Source organism: Hibiscus syriacus, unplaced genomic scaffold, assembly GCF_006381635.1.
Source record: "Hibiscus syriacus cultivar Baekdansim isolate YM2019G1 unplaced genomic scaffold, ASM638163v2 tig00116968_pilon, whole genome shotgun sequence".
NCBI classification, from domain to species: Eukaryota; Viridiplantae; Streptophyta; class Magnoliopsida; order Malvales; family Malvaceae; genus Hibiscus; species Hibiscus syriacus.
The window spans coordinates 74826-97221 of record NW_024063492.1 but is presented as its reverse complement, the minus strand read 5'-3'; the positions used below and the strand labels follow the sequence as shown (position 1 = coordinate 97221).

Below are 22396 nucleotides of genomic sequence, written 5' to 3'. Positions count from 1 at the left end.
ACATCTCCCACTTCTTGTAAAGAAACCGACCTCGCTCACTGCTTCAGACGTCGATGTAGTACTCAAATTCTGTATTTTCTCTTCTGTTTTATCTAGAGAATCAGATCCTCCTACCATTGAAACATTGGTAGTATAATTCCAAGGTACCCTGCGGGTATCTTTGTATGGAAATGGTAGAGGAGTGGTAATAACTACTTTTGGCCTTATTGGTGCAGGAATCACCGTAGATGATTTCACATTAATGATCACAGGATTATTTATTCTTTGATTTGGTTTAGAATCCTCTGATAAGCAAACATCACCTTCTTTTTTCCCGGGTTCTTCTTCAAAGAATTCTATTTCTCTATTGTTCATCAATTTTTGCACCAAGTTTCTAAACTCAGGACATAGTTGAATTTTATGCCCTTTCTCCTGATGATATTCACAATAATTCTTGCCTTCATTCTGCTTTGGCCTGAATTGTTGTGGAATTATACCGGCTAAAGAAAGCTGTTGGAAAATCCAAACAAACGGAGATTTAATTTCAGAAATGTCAGTCTTTGCTTTCTTTCTGTTCTCTTCCTGAATTGCATTCACGTTTTTATCTCCATGATTTGGCAATGGATGACTTGATGCGGATGGTGTATTGAATTCCAACTTCCCAGTGTTAATCAAATTTTGAACCACCCTTTTGAATGCTAGACAGTTTTCAATAGAATGTCCTGTAATTCCTTCATGGTAAACACAGTGTGCCTTTGTATCATACCAAGGAGGGAATGGTGGTTGCATGGGAACCAAAGGATAGGGCCTTATAACATCTGCTTTTAACAGCGAATCATAGATCTCTGCATATGGTACTGGTAAAGGTGTAAAAGACAACCTTTCGTTTTCTTTTCGAGATCCTCTGGACTCTGCTCGATTAGTGTTTGTTTCCTCTTTCTTAACCCTTGGTTGGGTTATTGTAACACTTTTCGATGAATCTTTGCTGTAAGAATTGGCATTGTTGACCTCATTCTCCTTTTTCCGGTATGTAGGTCTTTTGGAACTAGATCCATCATTTGATTCAATCTTGCCACTTTTCAAGACATTTTCAATTAATTCTCCAGAAATGACCAAATCTGCAAAATTTCTTGTTGCATTCCCCATTAAATGGTTTAAATAAGGGGCCTTCAATGTATGGACAAACATTACTGTGGCCTCTTTTTCTGATAAAGGTGGTTGAACTTGGGCTGCAGTGTCACGCCATCTCTGGGCATACTGTCTGAATGTTTCATTATTCTTTTTCTCCAAATTCTGGAGAGTCCATCTATCAGGGACCATGTCTGTCACATGGCGGTACTGCTCTAAAAATGCTTTAGCCAAATCTTTCCAAGACCTAATGTTGGCTTTGGTCAATTGAGTATACCATTTTAAAGCCGGTCCTGTCAGACTATCCTGAAAGCAGTGAATTAACAATTTCTCGTCCTTTACATATCCTGCCATTCTTCGACAAAACATAGTGATGTGGGATGAAGGGCATGTAGTACCATTATATTTATCAAATTCGGGAGTTTTGAACTTGATAGGGAGGATTAGGTCTGGAACCAAACTCAATTCACTAGCATCAAACCCATAGAATGATTCAGTTATTTCCACGGATTTCATTCGTTCTTCTAAGCTCTTGATCTGTCTGGTCAGCTCTTCATTTACTTTTTGTTTCTCATTCAGCTCATTTAAATCTGGGATCAACTGATCAGTATTAAGATCCCCTATTTTCACATCTGATATAAGTGGATTTTTGCTTGAAGATGCAGGATCCACTTGTTGATCTTCATGTGATTTGACTTCTTGTAATGCAGATGTACGAGCATTGATTTGTATAGGGGTAGCACCAGAATGATAAATTGGTTCTGGTGGAAAACCTAAAGGATACATAGGATCTTGATCAAAAGATACAGGATTTTCTTGCATTTTTCCACTGATAGCCTGCCTTTTAAACATGTCCTCTATCTTCTTCATCATACTGTCTTGTGAATTTGCAATGCTGGCTTCAATTTTTTCCAACTTCATTCTCATTTCTTCTTGTTCTTTATGATGCTGTTCCTCAATACGCTGTATTTTATCCTCCATAATTCTCTTAGTGGCTTGTCTAGTACCGTAGTGATGTAGTATTTCTCTTTTGGCCAGAGTAACTGCGATTGAAAAATCTTTTAATATTATTTTTTCAAATTTTAATTAATGAATTTTAACTTAAAAAATAATAATTCATAGTGAAAATTGTGAAATGAATGATGAATGTATGCAAAATGCATGTATGTAAAAACATTGATCCCAAAAAGTTAACTATCATAGAACAACTTTCATCGGCATACAAAAGTTTCTTTATAATAGTTCATAACTACAGATAAGGCGTAGCTTTCCTATTAAGCTCTATAATTTCTTTCATTAACCATGACACCTTCTTTCCGCACTTAGAAACTGGATCAACTTGATGCTCAATTATTTCGGCTTCAACAGCTAGTTCCCCAACATATCTGGCAACCTCGCTCATTTTGTACCATGGCCTCGAACACCATATTGCTTCTTTCTTCACTTCTTTCGACATAGAACTCAGTTGACTTTTGCCATTGTTCAGTTGTTCCTTCAAGAGTTTGCTCTAACTCAGTGATTCTGACTTGGCAATTGTGCAGAATTTTTTCAAGATCTCTAATGCGTCTTCGCAGTGAAGCATTTTCCTCATTACTTTCCTTGAGATCATTAGGTCCTAGACGAACCTTTTCTTGAAACAATGATTCTTCAAGTTGTAAAATGTAAGTATTAAACTCTGAGTTTTTGTTTCTAGACTGATCCAGATCCTCTTCCAGTTTTGTTCGTGCTTCTTGCGTTCTTTGATTAAGCTTCTGGATTTGAATATCTTTATTTCTGCATCTCTGCATCCAATTGCTAGCCACCTCCTGCTCTACCTCAAGTCTGGTGTTGAAATTTTTTCTTTCTATCTCCCATTTTTCTTTTTCAACATTGGATTCTTCCATCTTTTGGCCTCTGACTTCAAGCTCAGCAATCAACTGGTTCATTTCAGATTCAAATCCCTTGAACATGATACTTTTCTCGCTTTCAATTTTAACAAAGATGTCATTCTTCATCTCTTCTAAATCTTTGGCTCGATCTCTTTCTCTTTGCATTTCATTCATGATTTCACGGTGTTCAGCCTTGTGTTTTATAATTCGCTCTCTTCTGTCAACCTCGAAATCTTCCATTTTTTGCTTTCCTTTTTCCAGGCTTTTGAGTAGACGGCTATTCTTTCCTTTTAGATCTTCAACTCGTCTTTTCTCAATGTTCAATTCTCTGGTCATCTGTACCGTTGATTGGCTGGGTCCTGATACTTTTCGGGATTTATATAACTCCTGATAATCTTTCTGTAAGGCTCTGTACTCATCCTCACCTTTTTCTTTATTTTTTCTCAACATTGCACATTGTGACGAATGAAAGTCAATGTCAACCCCCAACATAACTTTATCTTGTCTCATTTGCTCTAACTCTTTCGACCAACCATCTCTTTCTGCTTCAAACTCAGCTCTCAAGATTTCAATCTCTGATGGAACCACCTTAATGCGATCTTCCATAGGAATATCCTCATTTTGATCTGGTAGAGGAATATTTTCGTTTTTTCTGACAGATCTCCATTTTTCATAATCAGGAGTTAGCATTTCCTTTGCTGCTTTAGCTCGAATACAAAAAAGTTGTTTTCCAAGCTGTAACGGCTTCCATGATATTTCTTTTATAATTTTTGCTGTGAAATGCGAACTCAGATGACTGTAATCCAGCAGTGACAGGTACAAATTGACGACCTTCATACTGTCTTATAACCAGAAGTGGTGCATATCCAATTCCTCCCCATAATCCGAGCAGCATTATCCAGTTGTAATCACCACATTTGTAAATGAATTCCCTTTGTATTTGCCATGGGGCTCGCCAAATAACGTCATTGCTTTGCAGATTTCGAAAGGCATTAATCCACATATCTTTCGTAATTTCTTTCGGCCATTCCTGCTCTAGAAATTCTTTTAATGGTGAATAATCCGTATTAAAGCGTCGGTATGAAACCTTTTCTGTTCTCCAGAAATGACTACGGATCCAAACATATAACAACTGGGTACACCCTGAGAATCGTCCACCTCCTAACCTTCTGCAAGCATTTAATGATCTGAAGGTCTCTGCTAGGATGGCAGAAACAGGATTAATCTTCTTCGGTAGTTGTTCAAACAAGTCTACCACTGCAGCTTCAATATATCCCAATACTTTTGGGAAGATGACCATACCATATATACCCAGAGCAAATAAATCGAATCGTACTTTATTATCTGGATGGCTCTGAATAAGTTCTCTGATGTTGGTCCAAGCAATGCCTTCGCTTTCGCCTTTTTGTTTTGTACGGGATGCTACCCATTCTTCTCGTACCCCGGCAATCTTTGCTAATTTAACTCGAAAGGGTTGAGTTTTAATTGACTTTGAATATATTCGATTCTCCAAAGCACCTTCAAGATGTAACAAAGTTGTATATTCTTCAATAGTAGGGACCAAGTCCTCCTTATTGAAAGTGAAGCAATTGTACCCTGGATTCCAGAATTGAACTAGGGCTCTGAGTAATTCATCATCAACTTCAACATAGAGCAAATATGAGATGTCTCCGTAAGTCTGATAAAACTGCAATTTTTTGTTTGAATCCCAACTTTCCCAAATGCTTCGCAAATCTTGCATATCATTTCTTTTTAGTGAAACTGAAGCATAACTGACCAAGTCAGATACATAATCATCCTGCAGACTGTCTCTCCTTCTTGTCTTTGTAAATCTTCAGCCCACTGTCTTACTTCTGAGTTTAGAATTACTTGACTTGAACACTTTTTATCCATAGATGAAGGCTTTCCAATGAGACAATTAACACAAGGATCAATGTCTTTTATCCTGTATGATGCAATGCAAACAGAAAAATAAAGAACACACAAAAAAGAAAATAAATTAGTTTACATAAAAAATTCAATAATAACATTTATTTAATTTAAACATGCTTTTCTAAATTTAAATAATTTAAATAAACATGTAAAATAAATTAACAGGAAAGACATAATTCATTTCTCCTGTGTGTACACCTATTTTGGACAAAATTTCGGCATGACTTTTGATCGGAAGAGTTTCTAAGGTTTTTTATATGCAAGGTTTCAGATCTAGGAATAAAGGTACCCGAATTGTCTTTGTTAGTGCCCCCTTAGGTTGCTAACCCTCAATCCTAGTCCATTACAGACTAAAGTGGATCGAGTTCAATTCGAGGGGATACATTTCTCTATGCCTGACACGGAGAATAAATTCTCACGAAGACATAGAGCATATGAACCCCGGAAGTTACTTGCTAGGTCTGACACGGAGAATAAATTCTCACGAAGACGTCGCTTTCACTCCCACTTAAAAGGGACAACTCAATTATAGAGCTTTATGTTATGCAATGCAAGTGTTGTGTGTGAGGAGAAATGTTCAAACATTTGAAAAATTTTAATGAAATAAAGTACTTGTAAATAAAATAAAACGTATAGATATTATAATAATAAATACATAAAAAATTTGAAAAGAAAGAATTAAAAATTAAATATATGAATTTTTAATTTTTAATTAATAGAGACAATTTATAATTGATTTTTTAAAAGTTTGACCAGGTCCCCAGCAGAGTCGCCAAGCTGTCGTAACCGGTTTTCGTCCGGGCACGAAATATTAAAATTTGGCGGAGAAATTAACGTTAATAAATAATTTTGAAAATAATTTGTGAGTCGCCATCGACCTTTTGGATCAGGTAGGTCGAATACCTAAAAATTATCTTTTAAAAGAGTTTTTAAGAAAACCATATTTAAAAGATGAACTGATCTGCGTTTTATAACCAAAAATTCATTCTTTTTAATAATAAAAAGGGATCTGTGGTCGGTTACGTTTAAGGAAGGATTAGCACCCTTACAACGCCCAAAATTGGTACTTTTTAATTATAAATTGTCTCTTTTATTAAAATTTAAAAAATTCAAAAATATATTTAATTTATAATCCTATTATTTCAAAATTATATAAAAAATATTTTATTTATTTAAAAATATCCGAAAAGAACTTCTAGGTGCCTTAAGACAGCTCTTTTCTTTGATATTGATAAATATTGATTTAAATAATATTGTTTACTTTTTAATTTTAAAATATCAGAATAAGACATCCAGTTGTATTAAGACTGTCCTTTCCTTCGATATTAAAAATAAATATTTAAAAAAAAACTATTCATATATGTATATTTATGAATATATAAAATATTTAACAATATAAAATAAAATATCACTAAAACAATATATTTTAAGCATTAAAATGAAAACATATAAAATAAATAAAAATAAAACTAAATCTAATTCCTAATTAATAATTAATTGAAATTATAGGGTTTAAATATTTTATTTTCTAATTTAATAATTTAGTGACCAAAAATGAAATTATTTAAAATTAGAATTTTATAATAGAATAAATTAAAAATATGAACTAAGGATAAAAAAAATATTTATTAAAATTAAGGGATTAAATCTGTCATTTATCCTAAATATATTATTTTAATAAAAAGGACTAAAATGAATAAAATTAAAATTCAAAGACTGAATTAAAATTATTATAAATTCAGTTTAGTGACCAAAATGTAAAATTTACAAATACGAAGGACTGCGGAAGGGATTTAACTATTTTGTAATTACGCGCATAGTCCTTCCCGAAACGACGTCGTTCGGGAAGGACTATATATGTCCAAAAACCGGCTGGCCCGAAGGGCCAGCTTCATTTTATCATTTCTGTTCTCTCTCTATCTGAGAGAGAACAAATTTCTCTCTGCCCTCTCTCTAGCTTCCCTCATCGGAGGGAAGCCGGTCACCGGACGGCAACCGTCTGCCGCCGTGACCATCACCGCCGGCCACCGCATCCGGTGGCCGGAAAAAAAGATTTTTACACTAATATATAGATCGGACCGTCCTAAGGACGGTTCCGGTGTTATTTCTTCCTAAAAGGCTCCCAATCGGAGCGAATCTACAAAAGTACCTTCGTTGTTTCGAAGATTCCGGTGAGATCTGGTAGTCGGGGCTTCCTCGGTAAGTTCTCTTCTTCCTTTTTCCTTCTTTTTTTTGTTTCTGTTTATGGGATTTTTGGCTGAGATCGTTGGTTAGTATTTTTTCTATTTCTCTGTTTTTTTCGTTTTCTGTTTCTGTCTCTTCTTTTTGTCTCTCTGTGTGTTTTTTCTCCTTTTTTTTTCAGGTGGGTGGTGGCTTTTATAGCCACCACCGGTGTTCGTCTCGGACCGGTCCGAAGAGGGGGCTTCGGTGAGTCACCGGACTACCAGTGGTGACTCACCCCGTAGCCTTGGCGTGGACGGCTGGTGTTCTAGCTTCTGGAGTCTTCGGCTGGGACGTGGCAGCGGCGGAGCGGCAAGAAGACTGTCGGCAGCCGCGTGGAAGCTGGGGCGGCGCCGCGTGGCCCTAGGGTATCAAACCCTAGGGTTTCTTTCTGGAACCATGTGGACCGTTGGATCGTGCCAGATCCAACGGTTGTGATGAGGCGGCTGAGGATGATTAGGGTTAGGAAACCCTAACTGGAAACCCAAATATTTAGGGTTTCTGGTTGGATTCGGACCGGTTTCAGTTGGTTTGTAACTGGGCCGGTTTAATTGTAATTGGTTTGTAATTTATATATATTTTAATATATTTAATAATAAAATAATAATAATAATAATAATAATAATAATAATAATAATAATATTAATATTAATAATAATATTAATAATGATAATAATATTAATAATAATAATAATAATAATATTAATAATAATAATAATAATAATAATAATAATAATATGGATAAAAAATAGTATCTTCAATTATTGTTTTTTCTGAGTCTTCCCTTTTGGAAAATAAGGAAAAGTATACCCCTTTACTTTCTTCTTCAGATTCTTCACTTCTTTGTTGTTGTTGTTATTGCTCTTCTTCTTCCCTTTGTTTTTGAGCAAGCCATTTGCAGTTTCTTCCAGCTGCTACAAATTGAAAGAATCTTTCAACATGTTCATCTCTTAAGCTTCAACTTCTCCTTCTATGCTCTGCTCTTCACACATTTTAACCAACATTCTAATCTAAAATCTGTATGTTATATCACTTTTCAGCCGATTTTTCTAATTTGGGTTTTCTCTGCATTTTTGTTCTATTTCTTTGTTCATAGTATTCCCTTCCCGGCATGGGATTTTGACCACTTTCCCTAGTTCTCATTTTTGTTTTGCTTTCTGGGATAATGCTGGATTTATGCTTTCTTTTCATTTTTTAAATAATGATGCATATGTTTGGCTTTTTGGAGAACAATAACTTGTGGGTAACAAGTAAGAATGTTGGTTGGAAATTTGATATGTTTAGGTTAGCTGCTTTTGTAAGTAGGAGAGAAATCAAAGAAGAAGAAGATAATTGCAGTCCATAAAGGGAAATTATATGTATTCTTTTATTATTGCAAAGAGAAAGATGATATCAGTCCTGTTATCATTTTCCTTTTTTCAATAGAATTTATGCTTTATTTTTTGTGAAATTTACAAGTTATAATTTATCTTTCCAGCTCAGAACACAGCTTTTGAATTTATATTTCTTCCTAACTGCTGGAAATTCCAGACTCAAATTTGGAAGTAAGTTGAAATTCTGGAGTGTCTAACTGAACCTTGGTACTTGGTAGCTGCTTCTCTGGATCTGTAAGAATACTTTAGATTTAGGCAGTTTTCTGTTGTGCCTTGAATTCGATGAATATTGTAATTTTCTTTTTATATAGCCTTCAATTTGGTTGAGTTGATTTGCTTTTGTTATTCAATTAATTTTGAGTTGAAATATACATGTTTCTGAGTTCTTGGTTTGCTCGATATCGATAATTAACAAAAGTGATCTTTTAGTGTTTAGTTTGAGGTTTGATAAGGTTGTTTTCTTTGTGTTTATCTCTAAGGAGCAGATAATAGACATAAAGATGACAAAGATAAGTCCTGATATCGATGAAACAACGCTGAAAGAATCAATTGTGGCTGTTTCGGCTGATGTGAGCTTTGCTTTCGATCACTTTCCAAAGTATAAATTAGGACCCGACAATCAGATTTTGGAGGAGCCAAGAGGGGATGAAAATGGTCCGTCGCTGAAGGAGGTTGTTGAAAGGGAAACGACACAATTATCCGAGCAGCACAAGCGACTCTCAGTTCGTGACATTGCTAGTAAATTTGACAAGAACCTTGCTTCTGCTGCGAAATTGGCTGATGAGGTGGGAACCATCTTCTTTTCAGTTGCCCCTATATCATATCAGTTATTCTCTTTTCTCCATCCTACTTGATCTGTAGTTTCTTTGTTTCAACTCTAACTTCCATGCATTTTGCTTACGACAATACCAGTATTCGTCTCATTGACAATGGATGATATAGTGAATAACACTTGTTTTCTTGTAATATAGGCCAAGCTTAGAAAGGTTGCTTCTTTGGAGGGGCATGTTCTATTGAAGAAACTTAGAGACGCCTTAGAGTCTTTGAGATGTTGTATGGATGGAAGAAACAAGGAAGATGTAGAAAAAGCTATCTCTATGGTTAGCTGCTTTGCCTCATCATTTCTATATTTTCGATAAAGGTTTTTGTTTGAAGCTTAATGCATCGTATCTATCATAAGAAGCTGTGGTCTATTCACAAATTCGAACCAGGTCAATGTTTAACGTACCAGTGTGCCACATCATGCATTCATATAAACAAGATGCACTCTTCATTTTCATGCCAAATTGTCAATGTTTTCAATTGTTAAACGTTTTCTCTAAATGTAGGTTGAGGCATTGGCAGTTAAATTGACCCAAAAAGAAGGAGAACTGATTCAAGAGAAGTTTGAAGTGAAAAAACTGGCCAATTTCCTCAAGCAGGTCAGTTCATGGAAGTCGAGTTTTGGATTGTGTTCTTGATGTATCAAATGGAGATCAGCCTTTTCTGGAGCTTGCAGTTTTGGTTTTTCTTTCTGTTATAAAAGAGGGTCATCTGATTTTCATTTTTACTGAATCGAATCCGTTCCTTTATATCTCCAGGCTTCTGAAGATGCTAAAAAGTTGGTAAATCAAGAAAAATCTTTTGCTTGTGCTGAAATTGAAAGTGCTAGGACCGTAGTGCAGCGATTTGGAGAGGCCCTTGATGAGCAAGAAAAGAATCCAGAAAATTCTCAAAAAACACAGGTTAAATTGAGCTTTTTACGTTAGTTTTCCTCCCTAATTCACCAGTTTCCGGGATGAACTTTTGCTTCCAAGTAAATTGTCCAACTAGGTACATCATAACAACTGTAAGTTGTGGTAAATTAGTACTTTGTAATGTATCTAGCCAGATGCTATATTAGACTGCCAATTCCGACCGACATAGGTCTTATTTATCCTGTTGCCAACGATGTGATTGGAATAGAGATGCATGTCAAAGATGTGTATTTTTGCATCATGATTGAATATTTTGATGTTGGAAATAGCAAGGCACTTTATTAATCTGTGATGTTATTTCTTGCAGGAGGTTGTGGAGCTAGTAGAGGAAGTTCAAGAGGGTAGGAGAATTAAATTGATGCATCAGCCAACGAAGGTGCGTTATCATGTCTCTTAAGTCTTTTCATTTGAAAAAAGGTTGTAGAAAATGGAGATAATCAAGCATCACATCGATCAAGAACACCATAGTATGAAATGCTTCGCCTCCTCTTTTCTCATTGTATAACATTGAAGATGACACTGTTTTGGTATTCTTGATCGATGTGATATAGACATTGGATTGATTGGAAATTCAATGTGTATGATGTATTTGGATAAGGTTTTGATATAATGGCAGCCTCGGATCATTGCAATATACCTTATGTTTTCAGGTGATGGATATGGAGCATGAACTTCGTGCTCTCAGAGCTCAAATTCGAGAGAAATCTCTGTTCCAAGCAAAGCTTCAGAAAGAGGTCGGTTGAGTTTTCATTTCTTCTTTTATCTTTACAATATTCCATCAGGCTGCTGGTGGGTACTTTTGCAATAAAATATGGATGTCATGGTATTGAAATATTTATCATCCAAAACCTAATTAAAGCTAAAATAACATTGACACCCACCCACCCACCCACCCACACATATATAGTTAACTGCAAAACTCTTTTAAAATGGAAAGGAAACCCAAATACTTGGAAAAGAAGAAAGAACTAATGTTGCTGTGACATGTCTGGTATTTTTCCTTGGCGAAGATTAGTATTTACTTTCCAAAGAGCATCCAGCCAACAGAGCCCACAAAACTCTTACTGGAAGTTGTTTGTTTCGGTGAAAGTTGAATATTTTTGTAATATTACCATATTGGAAGGTAAATTCCATTTGCCACTCTGTTCAAAGTTGTTGCTGGGTGTTGGTAGATATTGTTCCGAGTCTTGAACATCATGCAATCATCTTTTGTGACTATCATTTTTGTTCCTAGCATGTTCCTTAGATATTAGCGAGTGGGATGATGTGATTTGATCTATGATAATTTCTGATATTCTAATCTATGCTGGTTAATTACAGCTGGCAATTAATAAGATGGCCGAGGAGAACAAATCCCGTGTTTTTGGTTTTCATGGTTCTGAAACTCTTGGTTCATGCTTAAAACTCCAGCCTTGTTCTGATAATGCCCCATTGCTTTCAAAATCCTTGATTCAGTGGTATCGGATATCATCTGATGGAAATGGAAGGGAAATAATTTCAGGTATCCTTGCTAGTTGTCCTGATCGGATTTTCAATATCATACCGACTATAAAACACATTGTTGCTTGTTAACCTGTATCATTTACATTTCATCCTACTCTAATAACTGATCCAATTTTCTGCGTTATCAGGTGCCAACAAAACTATGTATGCCCCGGAACCACTTGATGTTGGTCGAGTTTTGCAGGCCGAGATTCTCTCAAATGGCCAAAAAGTCTCTGTGACAACTGCCAATCCTATTGATTCTGGTTAGTTTACACCCGAATGTGTTAGTGTATTGATGAATGGAAAAGAAGGCAAGAAATGCTGATAAAGTTACTTCTACAGCTGCAGGTTTGGGAAGCTACGTAGAGACGCTTTTGCGGAAATCCAACAGTGAATTTAATGTGCGTATGATTCCTTCTGGTTTGTCCTCGGTGATATTATGATCATCATCTGTATGCGATGCTTTTTCTAGTGTATGAATGTATTGATATAAGACAAGTTAAGAAAATGGATATGCATTGAATCTCATTTTTCCTCAAGTAGTTTAGCTCATCATAAATTTTATTCTAGAACCAGTCGACGTGGTAGGAATATTTGTCTCATCCAATTCTAATCGAAGTTTATTCATTCGATGTCTTTTCTAGGTAGTCATTTCCCAGATCAATGGACAAGGTCATTCTTCACGCTCGACTCACACATTCAATATTGGAAAGATGAGGATCAAGCTCTGTAGAGGATGGATCACAAAGTCCAGAGAAAATTATTCCACGTCAATGCTGGTGATTATTTTACTCTTCTCTTACAAATACTTATTATTTTGTAAGCACTTTTTTACCGGTTCTAACATTCTTTCTGCTTTTCCTAATTAAGTTATGTGGAGCTAGAGGTCAGGCAAATGCTCCGGCCAAATCATTGTTTTGGCAACCGAGGAAAGGGCTCTCATATGTATTAACATTTGAATCTGATAAAGAAAGAAATGCAGCTATCATGGTTGCACGGAAGCACGCTCTCGACTGTAAGGTACGGGCCTAACAATCTTATCGAAGAATCTCAGAAAACCAAGTTACATGCATTTATCTTGATACACCATTTTTCTTACAGAAGTTACTGAAATGTGAAAGAATATGTTGTGATTATGCAGGTGATGCTGGGAGGAGCAGATGATGAAATGCACAAGTAAATGTATATTTATATATCTAACTGATAAGAAGCCAGGGTTTTACTTAATTGTGTGAGTAATTTTTTTTTGAAATGTCTGTATGGTGTGTTTGGTAATGAGGGAGAAGAATATGAAAAATTGGGGTTTGACCCTTTAGGTTTCTACTAACGAGGCAGTGTTTTTTAGGTTTGCCTAATCACCAGTTGTAACATGTTTTTGTTTTTCTTTTTCAATTGATTTGATCGTTTGATTCGTGCTTCATTTGCTTAATGTCCGATTTATCATGTTCGAGATTCGTGACTGTCACTTTCATTTTCCGAACAATGTCATCCCCAAATGCTCGTAAAATTCGATAACAACTTAATGATCACCTTGTAATGTTGTAGCATGCCACTGCCACATACCAAGTATGGTGTCACGAGTTTTTATTTTCTTCCTCGATTAAACATGGAAACTCGACTCCGACAAAAATGTGGAAAAACCCACAGACAAAGGGAAGGCAGAGGAGACGTTGCCTCCCCCAACGAAGACACGGAGGGTGAAGCTTCCGAGCTGAAAGGGCAGCATTCGCATCTATTGGTTTTCTGCTATCACACACTGTTACATTGATCATAACAGATGTTTCAATATGGGGCCATAAGAGGAAAAATCAAGTGATTAATATGTAAGCTCGTAAACCAAGTGAGACATTAACGAAATAAGAATTATAAGTATTCCTGCACCTTCGAACCTAAGATGAAGAAAGCATTACCAAAGAAGCTATCTTATTGAAGCTAACAATAACCATATGCCTTATATGTTATATATAAGTTTACTTGATTTAGGCCATTCAAAGTTAGAAGTTGAAGAACTGACGAGTGCTTGCAATCGACACTTTTTGCTTGCCAATTCTCTTGTTTTATGAACTTTTCACTATTGATTTGGTTGCATTTGGCTTATTTTCTATGCAGATAACATGTTTACTGGAATTGGAAGCAAAAGGGCATGTTCTGCAACTTTTTGTTGTTTTTCTGGTAACGGCTGGAGGCATGGGCATGACGTAGGTCTGACATGGCAGTTTCTAGAAGGTCCAGTCAACATGAAGATTCTGAAAACCACTCAGTCAGTATTATCCGAGGAAATTTTCTAGGATTTTAGTTTTCAATTTTAAAACTTAAAAACATTTGAATTATTTTGATTTATCTTCTTTTTATTATCTTGTTATTTTTAGATTTAAGAAGCCTATAAATACCCTTCATGGGTAAGGGCTTAAACATCTCTTGTTTTTACTTTGTTTATTTTTCAACATTTTTATTTTAATTAAAGTTCCATTTTCTTTTCGCTTTCTTTCATTTACAAGTTATTTTATTTTACAAATCCATGCCAAGTATGATGATCAATATCATGCTTAGCTAATTTCCTCGTGCCAAGATCTAGTAATGAATCGATTTTATTAGTGAGAATCGAACAAAGCTCTTAAATCCCTTCGGGATACGTTCTCTTTTGTTTTTTTTGGATAAAAGAGCTTGGCAATTGGCCTTGTTCACAATTTTTAATGTTTTCGAATCAAAAAGTTGATGTTGGTCCGAACATGGTTTGAAAATACTATTGGGAGGACGAATCGGTCTGTGACACTTCGACTTCCTGTGAGCACGCTTAGTGGCAGTTCACTATATATTATATATTTAGGATAATTATAATAATATCCCTATATATTATTTTTTAATTAGATACCTATTTTCATCGAATAAAAAATTAATATTTTTATAAGTAGATTTATTTCGGGTCAGATCAAGTCCGGGTTTATCTCAAAAGATGGGTCAAGTTCGGGTCAAGTGAAGTCACTCTAAACTCAGGTCAGATTGGATTTCGGATAAACAGTGTATATTTTTTTGGGTTGAGACAAATAGGCCTGAAACCCGACCCATGCTCATCTCTAATTATATACAAAATTATCTATAAAATAATATAGATATTTGTAAGATTAATATGACAAAAATATTACCACGTCACTGACTTTATAGATGCACAAAGTGTTTAACCACAGAAGAATTAAACACATACTTCGTCAAACATGTTAAACTTTGAACGCCTAAAACTATTAATAAAAATTTATATGAAGCTGAACCAACTAAAGAACAAGAAGGAAACAAATCCTCGGTAAAAGAACACCCTCTGCAGAAAGAAAAAAAGAAGAACAAGAACATATTCAATAACGAAATACGAACTTGAAACAGTGGAATATATGTGCAAGCTTAGTCATTGAAGTAGACAAAATATATGTCTAACATAACAAATATGGTAATCAGAGATAAAATTTAAAATAATCAAAATATAAAGCATACCACTTCCTCTGGATATCCAAATCAAATGATTGATGAGCTTTAGCCTTTAATTTATGCCAATCCCAACTTTGAGAAGCAGAAAGAAAAGTGGGGTTTTATAGAAGCCTAGAAACAGAAAGTAACCAAGTTGATAAATGCTGGAAAATCCCTAAGTTTAAGTGAATAGACTTGGGTTTATCTTTTTATTCAACAATTTAACACTTAAAGTTTTGTTTTGGATCAAAATAGTCCCAGCTTAAATAAAAATTACATGGCATGAACCTAGGTCCAATGAAAAATATAGGATGGCTTATATATTTAGTCACTCAACTATAATTTTGATTTTGTTTTGATCACTCAATTAGCTTGATCACAAGTTTGGGACTTGCAGATAACATATGGTATACTGCTGCTGATAAAGAAATAGGCACAGTATATATGATTCATGCAGGTCCAGAAACCTTAGCTTCCGATCTTGTTAAAAGATCTCTTGGTTCAGTTTTTTATGTTAGCAGAGGAGATGCACTACACAATGACATTTGTCAGTGGTGAATCCACTGCACTTTCCACTGTCAAGTAGAAAAGCTTAGCGGACATTTGATGTTGAGATTCTTTTCTTTGTGAAGAAGGAAGGTTTAAGTTAAGATCTCGGATATAAAAATCCTCTCTTCTCTCCGTCTTGATCAACTCGGTCTTGATCAAGATGTTTTACTATTACCTTTAGTATTAGTGCTAGACGTAAGATGATGATAACTATTTATAAATTGATAAGTAGATTCAATTGGTAAGATCAACTATGAATAGATTCTAACAGTTTACATAGGACTTATCAGATATCATATTGAAAGGTCAAGGCTTTCCAGAGATACTAGGCTCCAAAGGCCAGATTCCAAAGGTTCTGTGTCTGGAGATATTTTTTCCAGGGCCTTGAATGAGTGAGGTGGTTTAAGAATGTTTACTGAAGTGCTTTTTGCTTAAAATTTCATTTGAAACGCAAAACCAATCTCGAAGATTTCACTTTCAATAAAAAATTCACGTTTTAAAAATGATTATTGACTTGGACCGATAAGTTAGAAAAAAGGTGCTTTTGCGTTTGAAAAGCTCATTTAGAGAACATTCCGAAACGAATACGAAAATCTTGACTGTGCAAAATATTGCAGAGGAGATTCGGAAATGGTGCAAACAGGTCGCATACTTAAACCAAATGTCACGGGTTCAGCTGAATAGCAAGATATGGCCTGGACTGGAAATGCTAGTCACAAGCGTTTACATCTTACATTCACACCAACATCAACATGGTACCCAAAATATGAAAAACTTCGCTGACCATTTATTATTACATGCATCATTGATACAAATTTGAATCTCTTTGTTGGGGGGGGGGGGATTGAATAAAGTAGTTTTTAAATGCATACATTAAAAAATAAAGAGGATCGAATTCAACCAAAAATAAATAATTGAATCGGACGAGAGAATACAACTTGTAATAGTCATTTTCAGAGAATAGATTGTAGCATAAGCAAGTGATCACATAAGGAAATAGCAACTCACAAAACACATTCATTCTTTGAGTACCATCCAAAATCTCATCAACAATATGAGTAGATATTTGATGTTAATTCCTCGACTCTAGATATCGTTTTTGGCCGAATCAAGAAACTTAAGTGCCAGCATTTCTGCGGCCGACACGGGCAACGAAACCAGCTTTAATTGGAGCAACTGATCGTCCAGACCCACACTACAAAAGAAAGATCGAGACTTTTTAGTCCACTCGGCCGTGAGCAGGAAAAAAAAGGGTAAAATCAAAACTTTATTAGAAAAAATCAAAAAATCTAAATAAAATTAGAAAGTCTTCCAAGGGGGTTCACAACTATCGTTTTCTCATTCACGAAACGATAAGGCAATGTAGCCACTTGTCGAACATTATAAGCTCCCTTCGGAAAAAGATGTGAAAACCCATAAAAGAATTCTTAAGAAACAAACTCTGGGCCTCAGCTTTCTTTTGATATCTTCAGAATGAAGATCTGACAATGTAGGCAATTTGAATCATCATAAGCCTCAAAAACCAAGCAGATTTATTACTAGTTACTGCACTGAAAACAAAGCTATATACAGACTAAGTTCGTTTGTCAGTCTTAACCAATAATCATGACCATCGAATCAATAGAGAATGAATAGACGATAGGTAAAGAAGGATGGAAGGGGTTGGAGAAGAAAGTAGCATTGATACCTTTTCACATCTGAGAAAGAAAAGACGATTCTCCTTTGAGAGAATTGTATCCGGACTTTTGCATCCAAGGCATATAACATACTCATCTGTAAAGAGGAAAGCAAAATTCCCAAAGTCCATCAAAATATTCCCAGCTACAAGTTTACATTTTTTATCATCTCAATATCAGTTATAATGACGTAAAAAGGGCACTTACTGATGTAACGCCTTAGGATCCCTTCAAAATTTTTGGGCGCAAACCTTCCCTTCACAACCAACCTTTGCTGCCCATCAAGTGATCCACTTTTTGGGCGCAAACCTTCCCTTCACAACCAACCTTTGCTGCCCATCAAGTGATCCACTTGTCCCCAACTCAGCAAGCAAGAAGGCCATGACATGGTCTGGTTGTCGATGCATTCTAAATTATTTCACAGGCAAGAATTTGTTAGAAAGGCTATTGCGCAATGACATCATCGAAAGTCAACATACTTGGTCAAAGAACTCCGAGGAATATAGTTTTATAGAATATATGTCAAAAAATCCAAAATCTAAAAGTGGCCTTTAAAGGAGATATCCCATCCTCAGTCATCCCAAGCAGCACCAAATACTGCATACGAATATATATATATATATATATATATATATATAAATGAGAGTACAAAATACAGGAAAAAAGGACAGTAACATACGTCTTGCATAGATCCATGAAATTCACAAATACAGTCTTCTTGGTTCCTTCACGAAGAACTTGTGGAGGCCTCATAACAGTTCTACGCCTATCTCCGGCAAGCTCAGGATTGTTCTCCTTGAGAATGTTGAACACATGACCAAGAAGCTGCATTCATCCCCATCAAATGAAGGTCATATCAATGATACACCATAAGGAATTGATTTATGGAGGAAGAGAGGCTTGAAGGGTTGTGTATTTAAGGTAGACTTTAAAAAGGCTTATGATTCGGTAGATTGGGACATTTTATTTAAAGTTATGGCGAAGATGGGGTTTGGTTCTAAATGGTGTAGTTGGATCCGGATGTGTGTGTCAACTGCTTCGGTGTCAGTTTTAGTTAACGGGGTTCCTACTGATGAATTTCCTATGACTAGAGGCCTTCGGCAGGGTTGTTCCCTGTCCCCTCTGTTGTTTAACTTTGTTGGAGAACTGCTTAACCTGCTGCTTCGTAAAGCAGTATCTTCGGGCCTCTTCAGTGGTCTGGTGGTTGGTAAAGATGAGGCCTCAGTCAACTTATCTCATCTGCAATTTGCAGATGACCTAATCATTTTCTGTAGTGCTTCGAAGACTCAGATTGTTAATGTTAAGAGGATCCTTCGGGTGTTCGAAATTATGACTGGTCTGGAACTGAATCTGTCTAAGAGCAGATTATTTGGGATTAATATTAATGAGGAAGAGCTTCTTCAGTGGGCTAATGCTATTGGATGTCCTGTAGGACATTTTCCTGCGGAATATTTGGGGCTGCCTCTTGGTGCTAAGAGAAACTCTATGATGTTGTGGGATCCGGTAGTTCAAAAGTTTCATTCAAAGCTAGCCGGATGGAAGGCGAAGACTCTATCAATGGCAGGGAGGTTGGTATTACTGAAGGCAGTTTTGGGTTCCCTTCCTATCTATTTCATGTCCCTCTTCAAGATGCCTTCTTCGGTGAGTGTTAAGCTGAATTCCATCATGGCCAGATTCTTATGGGGGGGGAGGAGTGGAGGCTAGGAAAATCCATTGGGTCAATTGGACAAAAGTTTGCTCCGATAAAAGTGTTGGAGGTCTTGGTGCTATGAATATAAGTCTTATGAATAGAGCTCTCTTAGGGAGATGGTCTTGGAGGTTTGCTAACGATAAAGACTCAGTGTGGAAGAGGGTTATTTGCTGTAAATACAATTTGGATCCCAGTTTACTGCTGTTTAACGAGAAACTTCCGACACATGCTTCTTGGATTTGGAAATCGGTGGTCCTCAACCATTTCAAAAATGATCAGTTTGGAGTAAAGTTTCGTAGCAACTTTAAAGTCAGAGTGGGTGATGGAGGGAGCATTAGATTTTGGTTGGATAGTTGGGCACATGATTCCCCTCTTAAAGTGATTTTTCCGAGGTTGTATGTGCTGTCTACAAATAAGTATGGGAAGCTTTATGAGTTTGGGGAATTTCGATCTTCAGTTTGGTCTTGGCATGTTAATTTGAGAAGGAATTTGAGTGAATGGGAATTGGTTCAGTACTCTGATTTAATGACTCTAATCCACAATATCCCTCTTTCTCAGGAGTTATCGGATGGGTTGGTCTGGTATGGCAATGGGGAAGGTGTCTATACTGTTAATTCGAGTGTTAAGTCATGCAGGCCTGTTGGTATAACAGATCCCTTTTGGAAGAAGTATGTTTGGAGGGGATCGGTGCCTCCTAGAGTGGAGGTCTTCTTGTGGCAGTTTTGGACAATGTGGAAGGGTAGGAATGCAATTGTTTTCGAGGGGGGAAGGTAGATCAAATTGATTTATTCTTTTTGGCAAGGTGTAGACTGGCTGTTGGGTTCTTCTTACTACAAGGTTGTATCTATCCTAAGGACTCTCTTATTTGTGACCCTTCACTTGGGGATTGCTGATCCTTATTAAGCTCTCCTATTATCAAACTGTGTCCTGGTCTAATCCTCCAGAAGGAATGGGGATGCAGCTGTGACTGCAGATTGGAGGAAGAGTGGTGTTGGGGGCATTCTTAGAGTTCATGATGGTTCGGTGGTGGGCTCTTTTCAAGAGGCTGCTGGTCCAGGTCCTCCTGTTTGTGTAGAACTCAAGGCAATTATGAAGGGTTATCTTTCTTTGACTCGTTTCAGCAGCGGTTTAAGGAAAGGTTAATTGTTGAATCAGACAGTAAATTAGCAGTGGATTGGGTCAAGAACATCGACCGTTGTCCCTATGTTTACTTAGACATTGTGACAGCTATTGTTGGCAAGGTTAGTGGACTGAATAGTAGTATTAGATGGGTTGCTAGGTCAGCCAATGTTGAGGCTGATAGTTTAGCTAAGGCTGGTATTGGATAGATCTCTGTTTTGTTTAGTTGGGTTTCTATTAGGTTTTGGGTTGCTTATTTGTATGATAGATTGTATGGTTGTTTTAAGTCTTGTAACTTGTGGTTATCAATGAATTATTGAGGCACTCTTTTCCTCCTTCCGCTGATTAAGGAGCACCGTGTGATCCTTTAATCATGAAGGGGGTTTTTAAAGAGGCCTACCTTTCCTATCAAAAAAAAAAAAAAAAACATTCAATCAGTAGTCTTACAGAAACATAAAACATCCTCCAAAATGGATAGTTGTGAATGGTGAATTCCAAAACCACATTTGAAATTTAGCATTCCAGCGAGTACAGTTCATAGGAACATATACATTACCACGTCCATGAATATCAAATCAATAATTAACAAGCTAAAGCAAACAATATCAACAACATATTATACACACTATACCTCCTCATACAAGTAATCACGGTCACTTTCTTCCCAGGGATAGCGTTGTCGCAAGGGAATACCTTCACCTTCTTCATCCCCATCGATATGACCTAGTTAAGTAGTAAAATGACACAGAGCAAAAAACCCATTACATATTTCACACAAGACCTGCAATCACACCAATCTAATGAAAGAAAATCTTACCATCCAAATCATCTCCAGCATCCCCACTTTCCTCCTCGAATGTGTTGGCCTCTACCTTCAATATCACAGTAGGCACGATCAGATTATATTAGTTAACCGGGGGGAAATAACATATCCCCACTTACTTGTTTTTTCTTCTTCTTTTTCATGTTGCTGAAGTCAAGCCCTTCAGAAACTATAAGTAGAGAAAAATAAACAATAAGCAACCTAACAAAACATAGCACATTTACTATAACTCCAACTGGCTCATACTTTCACAATTTGCTTTTTACCCTTTGTCTCTTGTATCTATTATATTATATTTTTACTTCTATCTATTTTACATACAAACTTTATTTGTATGAAAAATTGGGGAAAATTACCCGATAAGGATTCAGTTTTCTCGGCTAACTTATCGACAGGATCATCAGCAGGGTCTTGAATCACAACCTTCTTCTTTTTCTTCTTTTTAGTAGGGTCAAATGATGAAAGCTGAAGCAAAGACGTCCATTAAAATAAATAAATAAATATAAATCAGTATATGCGAAAATATCTAAAATTGAACCATTACGAATTAATAACAGGAAAAAATTACTTACTTCCGGGATCTCATCCTTCACATCATCGTCCGCCATGATTGCTGCAAAAGAAAAGGGAAAATCCAAAGAAAATAATGTTTAGAAAAAAAAGGGATATAATAGATTAGCTTTAAAATACTATTCTTTTCGAAAGTTAAAAAAACCTAAATCATGAGATGAATTCATTTGCTTTGCTTTACCTAAAATCAGAGAACGAATGAATCGTTGATTTGGGGAAGAGAGTGAAACAAAGGGCAAGAGGTCGGCTCGCGTTTGGAAGATAACATTATGCTGCCTTGGTTCTTAGGAAAAAAGCTTAAGTTAATTCATAAGAAGTACTTTAATTATGAGATGACTTTAATATGATCACTAAAGTTTTAAAATTTTCAATTAAATCTTAAGATCATCTTATATACTATAATTGATTTTCCGAAAAGTAATTTACATGGGTAAAGTATATAAATGATCTCTCGACTATATGATATTGTTTTACTAAATATCTTGACTATTAAAGTTACAAAATAGTCCCTTAATTATAGGACATTGCTTTGTTGAGTCCTCTGACTATTAAAAGTTATAAAATGGTCACCCGACTATTCAATGTGTTCCAAACTCGTCCTTTTCTATTAAAATTTTGATGGCAATTTGAGTTAGATGTTAACCTGTTGAATGTGATATGATATAATATGATCTCAGAATCTCAAACGACTATCATATCATAATTAGTAGGTTAACAGTTAGCTCAAATTGTCATCATATTTTTAACAAAAAAATGTCGAGTTTAGAACATAATGAATAGTCAGATGATCAT

At 35.9% G+C, this 22396-nt stretch overlaps 2 protein-coding genes and 1 non-coding gene across 8 annotated transcripts; 1 reads left to right on the top strand and 2 right to left on the bottom strand.

Moving 5' to 3' along the window:
* Positions 1–2404: 2404 nt before the first annotated feature.
* On the bottom strand, positions 2405–21871 carry LOC120191439 (eukaryotic translation initiation factor 2 subunit beta-like). 3 transcript variants are annotated; one of them, XM_039194389.1, is made up of 12 exons: positions 21786–21871; positions 21607–21647; positions 21391–21499; positions 21154–21203; positions 21029–21083; positions 20843–20934; positions 18082–18227; positions 17730–17810; positions 17610–17671; positions 17414–17499; positions 17167–17299; positions 2405–2416 (listed from the first exon to the last, which is right to left on the bottom strand). In XM_039194389.1, the coding sequence occupies exons 2-11, from the start codon at positions 21640–21642 to the stop codon at positions 17195–17197; spliced, it is 822 nt and encodes a 273-aa protein (XP_039050320.1). In that variant the 5' UTR covers positions 21643–21647; positions 21786–21871; the 3' UTR covers positions 2405–2416; positions 17167–17194. The 3 variants fall into 3 exon arrangements, with proteins under 3 accessions (XP_039050320.1, XP_039050321.1, XP_039050323.1); XM_039194390.1 differs by lacking the exons at positions 2405–2416; positions 17167–17299 and adding an exon at positions 16652–16921 and having other exon boundaries at positions 21786–21870; XM_039194392.1 differs by lacking the exon at positions 2405–2416 and having other exon boundaries at positions 17189–17276.
* LOC120191437 (stomatal closure-related actin-binding protein 3-like) lies at positions 7988–13138 on the top strand. 4 transcript variants are annotated; one of them, XM_039194388.1, is made up of 13 exons: positions 7988–8146; positions 8980–9285; positions 9472–9600; positions 9829–9921; positions 10081–10224; positions 10544–10612; positions 10887–10970; positions 11557–11737; positions 11868–11984; positions 12070–12122; positions 12366–12500; positions 12592–12741; positions 12863–13138. In XM_039194388.1, the coding sequence occupies exons 2-13, from the start codon at positions 9001–9003 to the stop codon at positions 12899–12901; spliced, it is 1479 nt and encodes a 492-aa protein (XP_039050319.1). In that variant the 5' UTR covers positions 7988–8146; positions 8980–9000; the 3' UTR covers positions 12902–13138. The 4 variants fall into 4 exon arrangements, with proteins under 4 accessions (XP_039050319.1, XP_039050317.1, XP_039050316.1 ...); XM_039194386.1 differs by having other exon boundaries at positions 7989–8146; positions 8986–9285; positions 12064–12122; XM_039194385.1 differs by having other exon boundaries at positions 7989–8146; positions 12064–12122.
* LOC120191443 lies at positions 17168–17244 on the bottom strand. The gene has a single exon (XR_005522695.1). It is a non-coding gene; the product is annotated as a small nucleolar RNA SNORD34 (small nucleolar RNA).
* Positions 21872–22396: the final 525 nt, after the last annotated feature.